The sequence below is a fragment of the Triticum dicoccoides genome, chromosome 1A (assembly GCF_002162155.2).
Source record: "Triticum dicoccoides isolate Atlit2015 ecotype Zavitan chromosome 1A, WEW_v2.0, whole genome shotgun sequence".
NCBI lineage: Eukaryota > Viridiplantae > Streptophyta > Magnoliopsida > Poales > Poaceae > Triticum > Triticum dicoccoides.
In genome coordinates, this window is record NC_041380.1 from 554,452,205 (window position 1) to 554,466,485 (window position 14,281).

Here is a 14,281-nt window from a genome sequence, read left to right on the forward strand (position 1 = left end):
AAGATGGCAGCCAGAGGTGAGGGGACCGAAAGTTTCTCCGGACGTGGCTCTAACCTTGTTCAATTCTTTTTCTTTTTTTGTAGACACCCCCATGTGGTTCAGGCATTATCTAAAGATAGGGTAATTCTCCAGTGTCCTTTCTCCGGTCCATGCGATGGCCTTGCAGATATTATTACAGAATGTTGGGCCTTCGCATATTCATTGGTGACGAGTGACCATTTTGGGTGAAACATTTCTTATTTCAGTTGTGAAATGAGTAATTTTAGCCATGGAGTTAGCATATGAGTTGGGTAGTTGTGACCTTGAGTATTCATCATGGCCTTTTCTTCTTTCACTTTTAGCTTTTCGTGAGTGCATCGGTTATGTGAATCCTCTATAGTCTGTCATCGTGTTCTTGGAGGCTGATCTTATACTGATATCATGGAATAGAAGGAGGGCTGGCAACATAAATTTCAGTCATAGCTTGATCACTGAAAGGACAAACCAAACTTAAATACTGTCAAATACAGATCTAACGAATATTATCTCACTAGTCCAATGTGCACATGATCTGCTTTTTATTTTATAAATTGTGTGTAATTTTAATCTAAGAGTTTCTGACACGAAAATACCAAGGTGAACATGGTTCCACTGCACCCATGTAAATAATAAATTAAAAAAATACTAGTAAACTTTATTTATTTATATAAAATACTGGGTTACCGAACTAGGTATATCATTCTACTCCGTTGAAGTTTCGTGAAGTATTGACACGCATGGTACTCTTAATGAAGAAAATTCAAATGAGACCTTACTGTTCAGCAAAGAGTGCTTTTTAATATAGTTTCGATTTTTTTCACTTTTTTTCATTTACCACGGATGTCATTTCTTCGTAGAACTTCCACACGGATATGCCAGACGACTATGTATGTTACAAAGAAGATCAGATTTTTTTTAGATTATTCTTTTGTTTTACTATTCTAACAGGTGTGCATGGAACCATGTTCCAAACATTCGTGTTGACATGCATGGCTATAAAATGTTGTATTGCCCCGCACCAACCGACACCTTGAGAGGTGGTGCAGTTGGTACTCCCCGTGAAAATTAGCCCCGGTCGACGTTTGTGTTTCAAGGGCACGCGTGTCAAGCTAGGTGCATGGCCACAAAAAGGAAGAAAATGTTTGCGGCTAGCTGTTGTAAGCATGTAGTGTGTCTTTACACCCACAAAAAAAATTGTTTGCTTGCAACTAGCAGTTTTTTTTTGAGGCAATGCAACTATAGCAGCTATTCACGTCACGTCTATACCCGTTTATTGCGGGTGTTAGCGTCGCGCCGCTCACTTGGGTCGTCTTATAAAAGCAACTGTAGCAAAGCCACCAAATTCGTAGTTGATTCTAGAAAAACTCAAAATCATAGTCACCAAAACTGATTGAGGTGCCCTTATAATATTTTGGAGACCGTGGAGAAAATGTGCAAACTCGGATTCCTTAAAGTTGTAGCCTCGGTAAATTTTTTTGCTTCGGTTTCTTCCATGTTGACCATCAATTGCACATTTCAAACCAAACCATATTTTTCAAGTTTCAAATTCAAGTTTAAACATAACATGTTCCAAATGCATGAACAAAAGATGAACCACTATGCAACACCAAAGTTCAACCAAAGGGAATCATCTTGGCATTGATAACTCATCAATCTTGTTTTTCGTTGCCTCTGCTTGTCTCTTAAGCATCCCCTTTGACAAAATCATGCTGGATCAGACGACCAAAGCTGGCAGGCAGCCGATGAAAAGGTAAAAACAGTGGTTGAATATGAAGATTTTCCGGGAAAAAATGCAAGTGAATTGGCAAATTTCCCATGGGTTCACTACACTCTGGTCCAGATCCCACATGCCAGCGAAGCGAGTGGGTATCATAGACAGTTAGACACATCCGGCAACACAGAAAGTACAACCAAGCGACATGTTTTAACAGCGAGCACCGAGTCGGACAAGTCGCAAGCAGCTAACAGCCAGAGGTCCAATCCAGTTAAAACTGACGCTAGCCTACTACACAGATGGTTGCAAATGGTTGGCGAAAAAAGGAAGACAAGACAGATTTGCAGCAGTACATACATCAATACACGCAATCGTCCAGAAGTATCTGAACAAATGGCGAGGCAATAACACGGCAATGGGCATTCTGTCTCAGCTCCAAGATAATTTACTGTCTTCTCACTCCAGAAACGACGCCATCTTCGCAGAAACCAATGTGACGACATAGGTACAATCTAGGTAGCAACAGAAACATCTGCAAGATGAGCAAACAACTAATGTTTATGTAAAAGCAGATACTCAAAAGATGGTAGACATTCTAATCCCCACCCCAAAAAAGATGGTATATGAATCCGCAATTAATCCAAAAATGCGATAAAGATACTAACATCTATATTAACTACTTTGAGATGGTAGTACTCAGAAGATGGTGGATGTTCTAATCCCCCCAAAAAAGGTGGTCGCACTTAGATGCAGAAAGCCAAGCCGTACTTCTGCTGTAGCTAGTATAAACACACATGCAGCTTGGCTATGGGTAAAGTAAAGTAACATGTATTACACAGCATTTCAAGACTAGAGTTGTGCTTACCTATCATCAATTATACATATGCGGTCCCATGTTCTTACAGCACTTTGTGATAAAATGAATATTAGTGCTAGAGGAAGATAAAATGTCAAATTCTCTGATATGAACATGCAAAAAACAATGGTGGATCACATAACAGAACACTTGAGAAATATAGCAATTTCAGAATCAGATGAAATAGATGCATACTTTAGTAAATATAATGGATGAATACATTGGCAATACAGCAAACAAATCAGGCAAAGAATCTTACCTAGCTTATTGGCTTGCATGTTGGTCCACCAAAATGTACATCAAAATAACCCACGACAGGTTAATGATCCACACAGGCAGGTCTTGGCTCTATGACTGGTCTCTTCTCCAACCACACCATAGTCATAGGTTAACTCTGTCATGGGAGCGATGTGATTAAGTGCAAAAAACATTATGTGTGGGTGCTTGTCGTCTCCATGGTTGTACTGCACTGGCTGCCAGAGGACATTTGGGGAGCAACTGTGGTTCATGAAACGCGAGACATTTCCCATCTTTTTTGCACTTATCTTGATGGGCAGTGGCTGAAATTCCTCAGCTGATACGTACGTGCTTTGCTCGCCTATCAGTTCAGGCCCGAAATTCCATTTTAGCGTCTTCTCACCAGGGCACACAGTCTGAAAAATGTAATCATCTTCACTGTCATCCAAGTTAACTTTAAGCTCATCGATGACCTCCCCAGTATACTCACAAATAAATGCACCAGCACGAATAGGCTCCCAACAGCGAAGACCCCAGCCTCGATTTGCCGTCCTGAAGACCTCAAAGTGGAACCTGATCCCTTTTTGGCTCACTCTGTTCCGACAATTCAGGGTACAATGGCAAGCTTCACCACATTCATATACTATTGGCTTGCGGCACACCAACACTCCTGATGAGCTGTACGGTAGATCACCTCCGTTATGTTGCCCACAAGCACAGTTGGCATCACCAGGTAGGCAAACACTCTGGCAACCACAACCCTGCATGGGTGTCATGGAACTGACGGGTCTCAAGTATTTGACCTGATTAGTATAGGTGAACTGCCCAGGTCCTTTCTCATGGTCTACCTCATTGACGAGACACACTGGGATCGATTCAGTCCCAGATGATAGGTCACGTAGTATAACCCTGCCTCTTGTCGATGGATCTTGTATCCATCGCTGAGTCATCTTCCATATTGCAGCTCCATCACGCTGTCCAGGTTCACGCTGCAACCTGTACTTGAAGCAATTGACGCCAAATTTTGTTCTCTCCGTCCAGGACTCTTGGATCTTATAAAGGCCATCATATATGTAGATTTTGCCAGCTACCATAGCTGGATCTTTGAATCCCCGCACAACCCTTATCTCATTCTTCCTGTGCATACTCCTCTCAAGAGCAAGGTTGCCCCTCTCAAGCTTCTGGTCATGCCTCTCCTCGGTATTCCTACTGTTACCCCCTGAACCACTGTACACCAATGTATCTGTGTCATCATCCTCGTTCTCATAACCACCTGCTGCAACAATACATATTGCTACAGAATCCTCGTCAGCTCCAAATTTAGCACTCATGTAATCAATGCCACCCATGCTAGGAGCGTGCAGCCCAATGATGCATAGCTCCATCCTGAAATAGAAAATATCCCCTATTTCAACTCCAGGAGCAGTCCCTACCCTCTTCCCCACATTCGCCCTGATATTACTGGCCATCATGATGGCGCCAGCTTTCAGGTCTGCACGTCTGCTAGCATCCTGTGTTTCATCCATCTGAAGATGTCTACGTCTGAGTGCCTCGAAGGTCATATGAACTGCTTCCACAATCTCCCTAGGATTATTTGGTGAAGCTGGCAAGAAAGCAAGCTCCTTGCCAGCAACAAGATTCTTGTAGATAGGCTTAGGGCGCTTGACCTTAACTCCATCTGAGCCGTCAGCAGACAAACCAGCTGACCTCTTCTTAGCCTTGCGTCCAGATGCTGAAGTCTGATTACCCGAATAAGGTTCATCGTCACCATTAAGTGCTGTAGCCCCAGATGATCTCGTCTTGTATGCTGAGATAGGAGTAGCATCAATGGCCCCATTAGCACTTGTGCCTGCTTGCGAAAAACCATTCGCGGTAACACTGAAGGTGGCGAATGATCCAAAAGCAGGAAGGTTTCCACCACCAAATCCTGTAGGAAACTGGCCAACAGGAGTCACACAGACCAACGGTGGGGTGCTTGACTGGTTAATGTTGACTCCCATGGGTGCAGGGAACATTGGAGCTAAAGACCTTATTGGCTTGATATCCAGAAGCTCCTGATTAGGGCCAGGTATAAAATTCCTAGCCCTGTCCATCTTAAATCAACCAAAAATTCCTGCACAAGGAAGGAAAACCTCAGTGGACTATACAGAAACAAAATCAAAATGGAGTAAGCAGCGCTTAGTGAATCCTTAAGCATGGTTCCACCCTGGAGAAAGTACTGCATGTAACTACAACCAGCATGGAAGTTAAACACCAAACTAAAGTCTCACCTGCTTTTGTTACTCATTGATCTTTTCAAAAGCAAATCAGAAACCACACCTAGAGCAAATCTACAAGAACTGATGGGACCATAATTGCCCTTTGAGAATTACATGCACTTTTAACTAGATAAAGCATTTCCTTCCATGTACGTACTAAACAAGTAGCATTGGACCATCGGTAGCAGAGGGTAGAAGAACAGTGGTATACATCAGTACCATTTACTAACTAGCACTGATAATGGAAGAATACCAGGACAGCTGGATAACACTAACTAAAATATGTAAAACTACTATCAAAGTGCTTGTACGTTGCACCGTATCCAGAATAAATCAATATATGATCACAATTCAATAGTTTATAATATATCACACAAATATATTATCTTCATGATTTGGGTTGCATAACATTACAATTATGTTGGTTTCACCACAATTTTAGTCCTCCTAACTGTTCCACTACACAATAATCCTGTCAAAATAAGAACAAAAAATTAAAATTAAAACACGAAAAGATTCCCGTCGGAAAGTCAAAAAACGAAACGACAGGGCCAGGTTCGTTGGCGGTAGGTGCTGGAGCAATTGAAGTGACCATGGAGGAGACATTGGAAAAACTGAAGGAGGATCATTTTTCAAATTTTGAAATGTTGGAGGATGTCGATTGAAGATAAGAGGTGGGTGGGAAAGAAAGACGACAAATGGAAGACCCTTGGGGAAATGATATCGGGCTGCTTCTAATAAATGTTGTTCAATTCCTTTGTCATACTCTTTCTCTTTTGGCATGTTTGTCATACTCTTGGTATGGGCTAGATGATAAGAAGCTAGAACCCTCTAGATAAGGTGCCTAGTTTGACTCTAAGTTGCCCCAATATTTTAATATTTTTGCGAAAGGTCCCACATGTTAGAGTGGTAAGAAGGGTGAGTGAACTCACCACCAACTCAAACCTTTAGATGTAGGAGATGTAGGAAAAGGATATAGTAATAGTAAGTATCAAGGGTAGAGTAGCCATCAAACGCAAGAACCACATGACATGTAATATGTTGGCTTCGTCCGTGAGCACCATTAGTTTTCTGAAGTCAATATCAGGACACAGCTACACCAAAACCAGATACATACAAGCAAATCCTAACCCCTGCTGATTAATCATGCTGCTGAATAGCTAGTCGCCATACTCTTTTCATCAATTGCCAGCAACAGAATGAGGGGACCAGCAGGAGACCAAGTCAAGCCAACATGGAAATTGGACATATGTAAGCTGGCGCACTGGAAAGTCTCAGTTGTGTTCGATTCGTCAATTCGGCATTTCCTTGTTTTTGCGGTTATTGGAGGTGTACAGGATATGAATATGAGAAAGAAACCATAAGTTGATAGGTTTCGAACACAAAACCTCAAAGCTTTACCGCTAGGACAATATAACTGGTATGCTCACATTCAAAATACATTTGTTTTTACCCTATATGAATGGCCCCACTTATATATTATCTCTGCCACTGGATTTGCTCTTACAAGAATGAGGACGAACAAGGGAAAAGTTTGGAAGATATAATTACTTAGGAATTCAAGAGCCATGGATTCGGATTGGGCTCTGCCATCAATACTAGATTAGCACAAACGGTGTGGAAGTTCAGGTGAAGGTCAGCCAAGAAGTTGGGGAGAGGTACTATGAAAAAGAAGAAGTTGAGGTACATCGCGCCGGAACAGATTTAGAGCAGGATTTGGCAAAGCAGGTGTGTCTTGACATATGAAATATTTGCCTGGCTGATCCTCAATGATAGAATCAACACCAGGGATATGCTAAAACGTACGCATTGGTATGTGTTTGATGATGATCATTTGTGCTCTGCCCTTTAGGAGCTAAAGAGGACTGGCAGCATCTATTCTTCCACTGCAATTTCAGCACAAGGGTATGGACCTGTCTCCAAATTGGTTTGAGCCCTGGGGAGCTTAGCGTTTTCAATCCAATGGGCTTGTATACATTTCACTACACGCTGCTTTAAGGAGACTGTAATTTTGGCTAGGAGGCGCATCTGGAAGATTTCAAAAATTCTAGACCATCTTTTAGAGTTTGGAAGTTTGCTTTGTTGCAGATGCCACCCTCAAGCATATGGTGAAGAAACAGCCTGTTACCCCTGTCAGTTATGGATGGACAGCATATTGCAAACTGCTTTTCGTTTTTTGCTAGGTGATGTAAATAGTACTGTAGGTAGCAATTTTTTGTTTGAGTAATGAAAATAGCTGTGGAGACGTAGCATTGGCAAACTACATTTCAAGAACCACATATTCATTGAGATCACTCCATCTGTAGCAAAAGTTTCATCCTGGTACAAATAAATATTGCAAAAACTTCCCACTTTCTACCTCTAGACTGTAGTACAAACAGAGCCCAAAGTTTCAATCCCTTAACAGAATTAACACTGTTGGAAAGAAGGAAAGTTTGGGTCTGTATCACTGAAAGAACGCCATAGCAAACTGCAATCAAAAGTTTTCCTTCTTTTTTCTCGCAAAAGTTATCCTTTTAATGGCATACTGCTAAAATGGTCTTCTTTTAATGCTATACAGACCCCAAATCTTCCTAGAAAAGAATCGTGGATAGAATTGGCATGGTCTGTCGAAACGCCGACGAGGTCCAACCAGGTGAGTTAATGGCAATTTGATGCGGATCTGCTAGCTGGCTAATTACGTCCACCCTGAAAGTGGTACTGAAAATGCCTAAAGCTAAAAGCGATGCTGTGTTTTGTGCCATGCCGATTTGGGGGAGAAACGAAAGGCCCCCAAAGCAAAAATGCACACGGCCACTGATGAGAAAACCTAGGTCGGGACAGATCTAGGCAAGAACAGCATGGAAATGTAATTAAGGGGAGAACGCGGCACTGTTCAGCAAACCCTAGGAGGCGAGGCCCGAGGCAGGGGGAAGGGCCGAGGGATGACGAACTCGGTGGCCCGGCGCGCCGTCCGAGCCTCGGACGGGGAGAAGACGGGAGGCCATGCGGAGCCCGCCCCCGGCCGAGGGATAGAAATGGGCACGGCTCGCCGAGGGCCGTGCTAGCATGGGTCGGGAGAGGGAGGGAGAGGATGGAAAGAAGCCTACCTGAGCCGAGCGTCTCGGGGGCGAAGGGAGGGGGAGGAGCGGAGGGATCTCCTGGCCGGCGCCGGCGCCGGAGCCAACAGCGAGCGAGCGAGCGATCTCCGCGGCGGCGGGTCGCTGGCCTGGTGGAAATGGACGGGAGAAGCGTGGACCGCTGTGCCTGTCTGTGTGGGATGGTGGAGACTGGTTTAACCGGCTCGGGTAAGCGAGGGAGGGATCGTGGCGCGTCGGCCGCGGATCCGACGGCGGAGGGCGCGTGGGCCCGCGCGGGCCCGAGGAAGGGAAGGAAGATTGTTGGGGTGGTGGGTCTCGGCGTTTTCTTGGGCCGGGAAAAGGGGGGCTTGTATAGTCGTGCCACGATGGTTTCGCCCGAGATGGCAAAAAAGCTGACGAGGCGGCCGGGCAAGCAAAGGTACCGCGTCCTTCTGCACACTCCAGTCTAGTGCAAGGCGTCCGCACGCTTGGTGGAAACCTATTTCAAACGAAACACACACACACACACAGAGAACCTTGGGCGTCGTAGGTGGACCAAACAACCACTTGGAACTTAACCCGGCAATTCGACCCATGGGTACGCGCACCCATGGGCACCCGACCCGAATGGGTAGGGTATGAGTCTCCATGTGTGCCCATGGGTGCGATCCATGGGCAACCCGATTAATGATGGGTAGGGTATGGGCACAAGCCTATCCCCATGGGTTACCCGATGGGCTATCCGATTAATGTGACATGTATATGACCTGGTAAAATTATGTAATTATTAACTAATTATTTAGTATGTATGCACAAGGCACAGAGAAACAGAGGAGAGAATGTAGGGTGAATGCATGGATCTAAACAGGCCAAGCACCTAACACAAAACACATGAGAAAAAGAATACTTGCGCGAGGCTCATGCACAAGTAAGAGAGAAAGACCTGGGCCATCCCTGAAAAAAGAGAAGCACCCGGCCCATGGTTTGCCCGTGCAAGCTAAAAGCACTTGGGCCATGTTTCACTTGACTCTGGCTCACCCATTCCAGTGCAATATTGCAGTAGTTCTGATCGAGATAGTCCCACCTCGCTTGTGGTAGTAGAAAAGGAAGGGTTGGGTGCTTATATATAAGACAACCACAGCGGAGGAGGAGGGTCGACATGTTGTCTGCATGCCTTCTGTCGAAACAGACAATACAGAAAGAGGTTTTTTATTGCACCGACCCGATGGGTTTCCAATTCGGTCGGGCGACCCGACGGGTTCGGGCACGGGTTAACCTAAGACCCATGGGTAGGGTCGTGGGTTTGGCTATGCACCCGATTGCGTTTCGGGCATGGGTCTGGTTTAGGTCTACCCGACCAAACACGACCCGACTGCCACCTTGACTTGGAACCGGTGGCAGAGGCCCAAACAATGAAGGGCCGACTAAAATGGGTCAGTTGTGCCCGGTCGCTGCTCGCACTGGAACGAGCCACGACAAATGAGAGCCCTCAAGTGAGCATGTCGACGGGTCAAAAGAAAGAGTGAGCATGTCAACGGCCTTCTTCCGGCTGCACCATCCCTCACACGGGGCCGGAGCATTTTTGTTCGACTTGCTTTTTTCCATCTTTTGAAATTTTTGTTTGAGTTGCTACTAATGGCCTTCCCTCCCTGACTATATTTAAATCGCTTCTGAGGACTTGCTGACTTGACATCAAAGTGGACACAGTAGCTAAGATGGGTATGGGTTGGTACAATGAAACCAAAAGGGTTGTTGGTTTTGGTGGTGGTGGAGACTTAGATGATGGATGTTTTAGAGAGGGTAGCACGGGAAAACTGAGTGAGGAGAATGGAAAAGAAAACATCTTCCTGGGTAGTATGTCCTTGGCTCAGATTGAAGAGGTTAATAGGAGACATGATACTAGGAAATTAAGCATTGAGCTTACTAGAGAGAAAGCTAAAATGAAATCTAATCTGATGTTCTCAAGGAGGTTCAGTCTTTAGACAAAGAGAAAATTACGCAACCTGCCCTATGGGCTTTGCAAGAGAAGAACTGCTTGAATTAGAAGCTGATACGAAAAATCTTGAAATTGAATTTCTTAATCCAAGAAGCTATTGTAAACTCTTGTTCAAGAAACTGCTAGGAGGGAGCAAATGGAAATTGAGATGGCTAAGTTACTCGATGATGAATCTGCAGTTTATGGGGAAGAAAAAGAAGATGGTGGGGATTCTGGGAAATCTCTTGAGTCTACTGATTATAATGGTAGTCAAGAATCGGTGGAGAACTTTGGGGAGAGAATTACACAAATTCATGGAGTTTTTGTTGAAAACATAGATCAAGCGACAAGGATGATGCTCTCAGAAGATGCCTTGGGCATAAGGGCAAGGAGATGTTACGATGGAAGATTTGTCTAAGAGTAGAGCAGAAGCTCGGGACAACTATGGTATGATCTCTGATCCCTCCTCCCCCTCTGGTTCTTCCTTACTTCATATGACTACACTTGTTGGAATTGACATGGGATGATTTATTGATGTGGTTGAATATAATTTGGATATGATCCACAAAATGGAATGTGATAGAAAAGATTTCTTCATGCAAAATAGTATGAATAAATCTAAGAAAAATACCATGAATCCTAGCTCACCAAGTCCTATTGACACTGGTGGTGCTGATTTAAATGAGTTGCGTTTAGATGATGAACATTCTGGTGCAAATTTGGAGGAAAATTATATAGGGCAGTGTCGGTGTCAAAACCGGCGGATCTCGGGTAGTGGGTCCCGAACTGTGCGTCTAGGCCGGATGGTAACAGGAGGCAGGGAACACGATGTTTTACCCAGGTTCGGGCCCTCTTGATGGAGGTAAAACCCTACGTCCTGCTTGATTAATATTGATGATATGGGTAGTACAAGAGTAGATCTACCACGAGATCAAGGAGGCTAAACCTTAGAAGCTAGCCTATGGTATGATTGTTGTATATGGAGTTAATTGCCTACGGACTACAACCCTCCGGTTTATATAGACACCGGATAGGGTTAGGGTTACATAGAGTCGGTTACAATGGTAGGAGATCTTGAATATCCGCATCGCCAAGCTTGCCTTCCACGCCAAGGAAAGTCCCATCCAGACACGGGACGAAGTCTTCAATCTTGTATCTTCATAGTCCAGGAGTCCGGCTGAAGGTATAGTCCGGCTACCCGAACACCCCCTAATCCAGGACTCCCTCAGTAGCCCCTGAACCAAGCTTCAATGACGACGAGTCCGGCGTGCAAATTGTTTTCGGCATTGCAAGGCGGGTTCCTCCTCCAAGTCCTTCATAGAAGATTGTAAACACCAAGAGTAGTGTCCGGCTCTGCAAAATAAGCTTCCACATATTGCCATAGAGAGAATGATATAAACACAAATCAAATCTGCTGACGTATTCCGCAGTGCGTCATCACACTACGGCCAAGTCCTTCACTCGAATCGTTTTTACTTTTCCACCTCAGCATGTTTTGCGAGGCGGTTTCCTTGGCACGTCTTGTCAAAGTAGAGATCGTGTACCCCCTTTACGGGATTCTCATCAATACGGACGTGGGTAACCCAACTGCGCCATTTATCACGGCGCTTGGGAGGCAAGCGAGTTTTACTAGGCTGGTGGGGACGCACAACCGCATCCGCCCATATAAGGGGATAAGGATCCACCTTTTTACCTACGCCTTCTTCCTCCTTTGCCTATCCATCTCCTGCACACTCGAGCTCCAGCACCCAAGCCCGCACTTCCCACCTCAACCTTCTCCAGCTATGTCCGGAGCAGGAGGCAAGTGGATGGTCTCCTCCGCTACGGAGGGCCAAGTCAAGAAGCTAAGGAAGGCCGGATACCTGTCTAAGGACATCGCGCACCGGCTTCCCAAAAAGGGGCAGCTTCTCCCCACCCCAAGGCCCCATGAGAGGGTAGTATTTCTTCCCCACTTCCTCCGCGGACTGGGCTTTCCACTCCACCCATTTGTCCGGGGGCTCATGTTCTACTACGGCCTGGATTTCCATGATCTGGCCCCGAACTTCATCCTCAACATCTCGGCGTTTATCGTCGTGTGCGAGGCTTTCCTCCGCGTCCGCCCTCATTTCGGCCTCTGGCTCAAGACCTTCAACGTCAAGCCCAAGGTGGTGCGCGGCAGCCAGGCGGAGTGCGGAGGCGCCATGGCGGGCAAGATGGCCAACGTCCTATGGTTCGAGGGCTCTTTTGTGGAGACCCTGAAGGGGTGGCAATCTGGGTGGTTTTACATCACCGAGCCACGCGATCCAAACTGGATCGCAGCCCCCGAGTTCCGATCCGGACCCCCCACGCGGCTTATGTCCTAGAAAGAGACGGGCCTGTCGTGGGGTGATGAAAAAGAGGTGACCGTATTGCAAACATGCATCCAGTCCCTGGTGAACAAGCCAATCCGGCTTGTTAATGTAATCCAGGTTATGCTCGTCCGCCGGATCCTCCCATGCCAACAACGGGATTTTAATTTGTGGGAGTTCGACCCGGCGCAGCACCAAACCCTTAGCAGGCTCTTCGACACGACGTACGAAGATGCCTGGAAGGTGCTATTCAAGGGCGCCGAGGCTCCCGCATCCGCTTCCGAGGACCGCGGATACAGCTCGCAGCGTCATGCTAGCGAGGTAAGCTATCTTCACCTTTTACAAGATGTTAAGCTTTTTTCATAGTTTGACTCTATGCGGGATCTAAACTCCCTTACCTTTGACAGGCTTGGCGAGCGATATCCGGACCGATTAACTGTCCGGCTCCGCTGCCCGAAGACCCAGCCCCAGCTCTACTAGTGAAGCTGCTGGTTCCGGCGCCTTATGTGGTGCCGGAGAAGAAGGCCAAGAAGAAGAAGACCACGGGGACTCGAAAGAGTGCCCGCAACGTGGTGGTGTCGGACTCGTCATCCGACGAGTCTGAGACGCCCTCTTCCCGTGAAAACAAGGAGGAGGAAGAAGAAAACTCTCCCCCCCAGCGGAGAAAGGAGAGAAGAGGAAGGCCGCCCCAACGGGGGAGGCCGAGGGGTCCAGGAAAAGGAAGACCCCTCCGCCGGACTACTCCCCCGATGCCGAAGAGGGCGGAGAGGAGTGGCCAAACAGGGCCAAGCGTCCGGCGAAATCGTAAGTTCGGATATCAGAGTAACTCATGATGTTCCTTTGTTGCGCAACTTTCCCTAATGTCGAACGTAATTATGAAGCCCGCCCCGGGCCGAATTCAACGAATCGTCGGGCGGCTCCCTAGACTCATCGGACGTGAACTCAGTTCCGCCCGCTGTCTCCCCCCGCACTACAGACGACGCTGAAGTGGCGTCGCGACAAGCTCCGGGGCAGGAGGAGGTGGTCTCGGAGGAGCCGCAAGGCAACCTCCCGGACTCCAGGAGTGAAGGGGATAAGGCCCCCCAGGGCTCCAAGTCCGGCTTTGTGCCGGACACCGCGCCGGAATCTTCCATAGTTCTGGACCGCGGTAGGCGAACTCCTTCCAAGAGGAGCAAGCCTTCTGAGCCGGTGGCCTCCGTCCAACCGCGGGTGCCAGACAATCTGCTGGAGGTGCTTGACGGCGCCTCCATCGACGAGGGGCACCGTACTATTATGAGTACGGTGATCTAGAAGGTTCAGTCCGCCAAGAGCAGACTGACTGAAGCTTGCGCGAGCCTTCTAACAGGCTTCGAGGTAAGTAAAAATATGTAAAAATATTACCGCATAGATAGTAGCCCCTGATGCTCTGTTTGGCGTTCGGAAAGAAAAGCCGAATAGAGGATCTATTAAATATCGCAGGAGTCTAACAAAAAGAGTCAATATGCGTATGCAGGCTTCACTGCTATCCACCGCCGCACTGGCTGCGGAGGTGGGTGTCCTGAAGCAGGACCTCAAGCGGACCGAGATAGAGCTCGGCCCTTGCCAAGCGGCGGCTCGAGGAGAGAGAAGGTAAGAAATACCTTACAGAAAAAGTGCCTATAAAAAGGCGTGATTGTAAAAAAAAATAACAGGATTGTACTACTTATTGTAGGGGCCACGACTGAGGTGGCGACCCTTAAGCAGGCGCTGTCTGAGGCCGAAAAGAAAACGGCCGTGGAGCGCACCGAGCGAGACAGACTTGGGGCTCAGGTCGGCGAGGTGCAGCAAGAGCTTCAGGCTCTCATGAAAAAACATGAGA

At 46.8% G+C, this 14,281-nt stretch overlaps 1 protein-coding gene across 1 annotated transcript; it reads right to left on the reverse strand.

Annotated features, from left to right (window-relative positions):
* Positions 1-1,788: 1,788 nt before the first annotated feature.
* Positions 1,789-8,325, reverse strand: LOC119289024 (histone-lysine N-methyltransferase, H3 lysine-9 specific SUVH1-like). The gene is made up of 3 exons (XM_037568467.1): positions 8,173-8,325; positions 2,848-4,938; positions 1,789-2,264 (listed from the first exon to the last, which is right to left on the reverse strand). Exon 2 carries the CDS (start codon positions 4,916-4,918, stop codon positions 2,888-2,890), a length of 2,031 nt encoding a protein of 676 aa, XP_037424364.1. The 5' UTR covers positions 4,919-4,938; positions 8,173-8,325; the 3' UTR covers positions 1,789-2,264; positions 2,848-2,887.
* Positions 8,326-14,281: the final 5,956 nt, after the last annotated feature.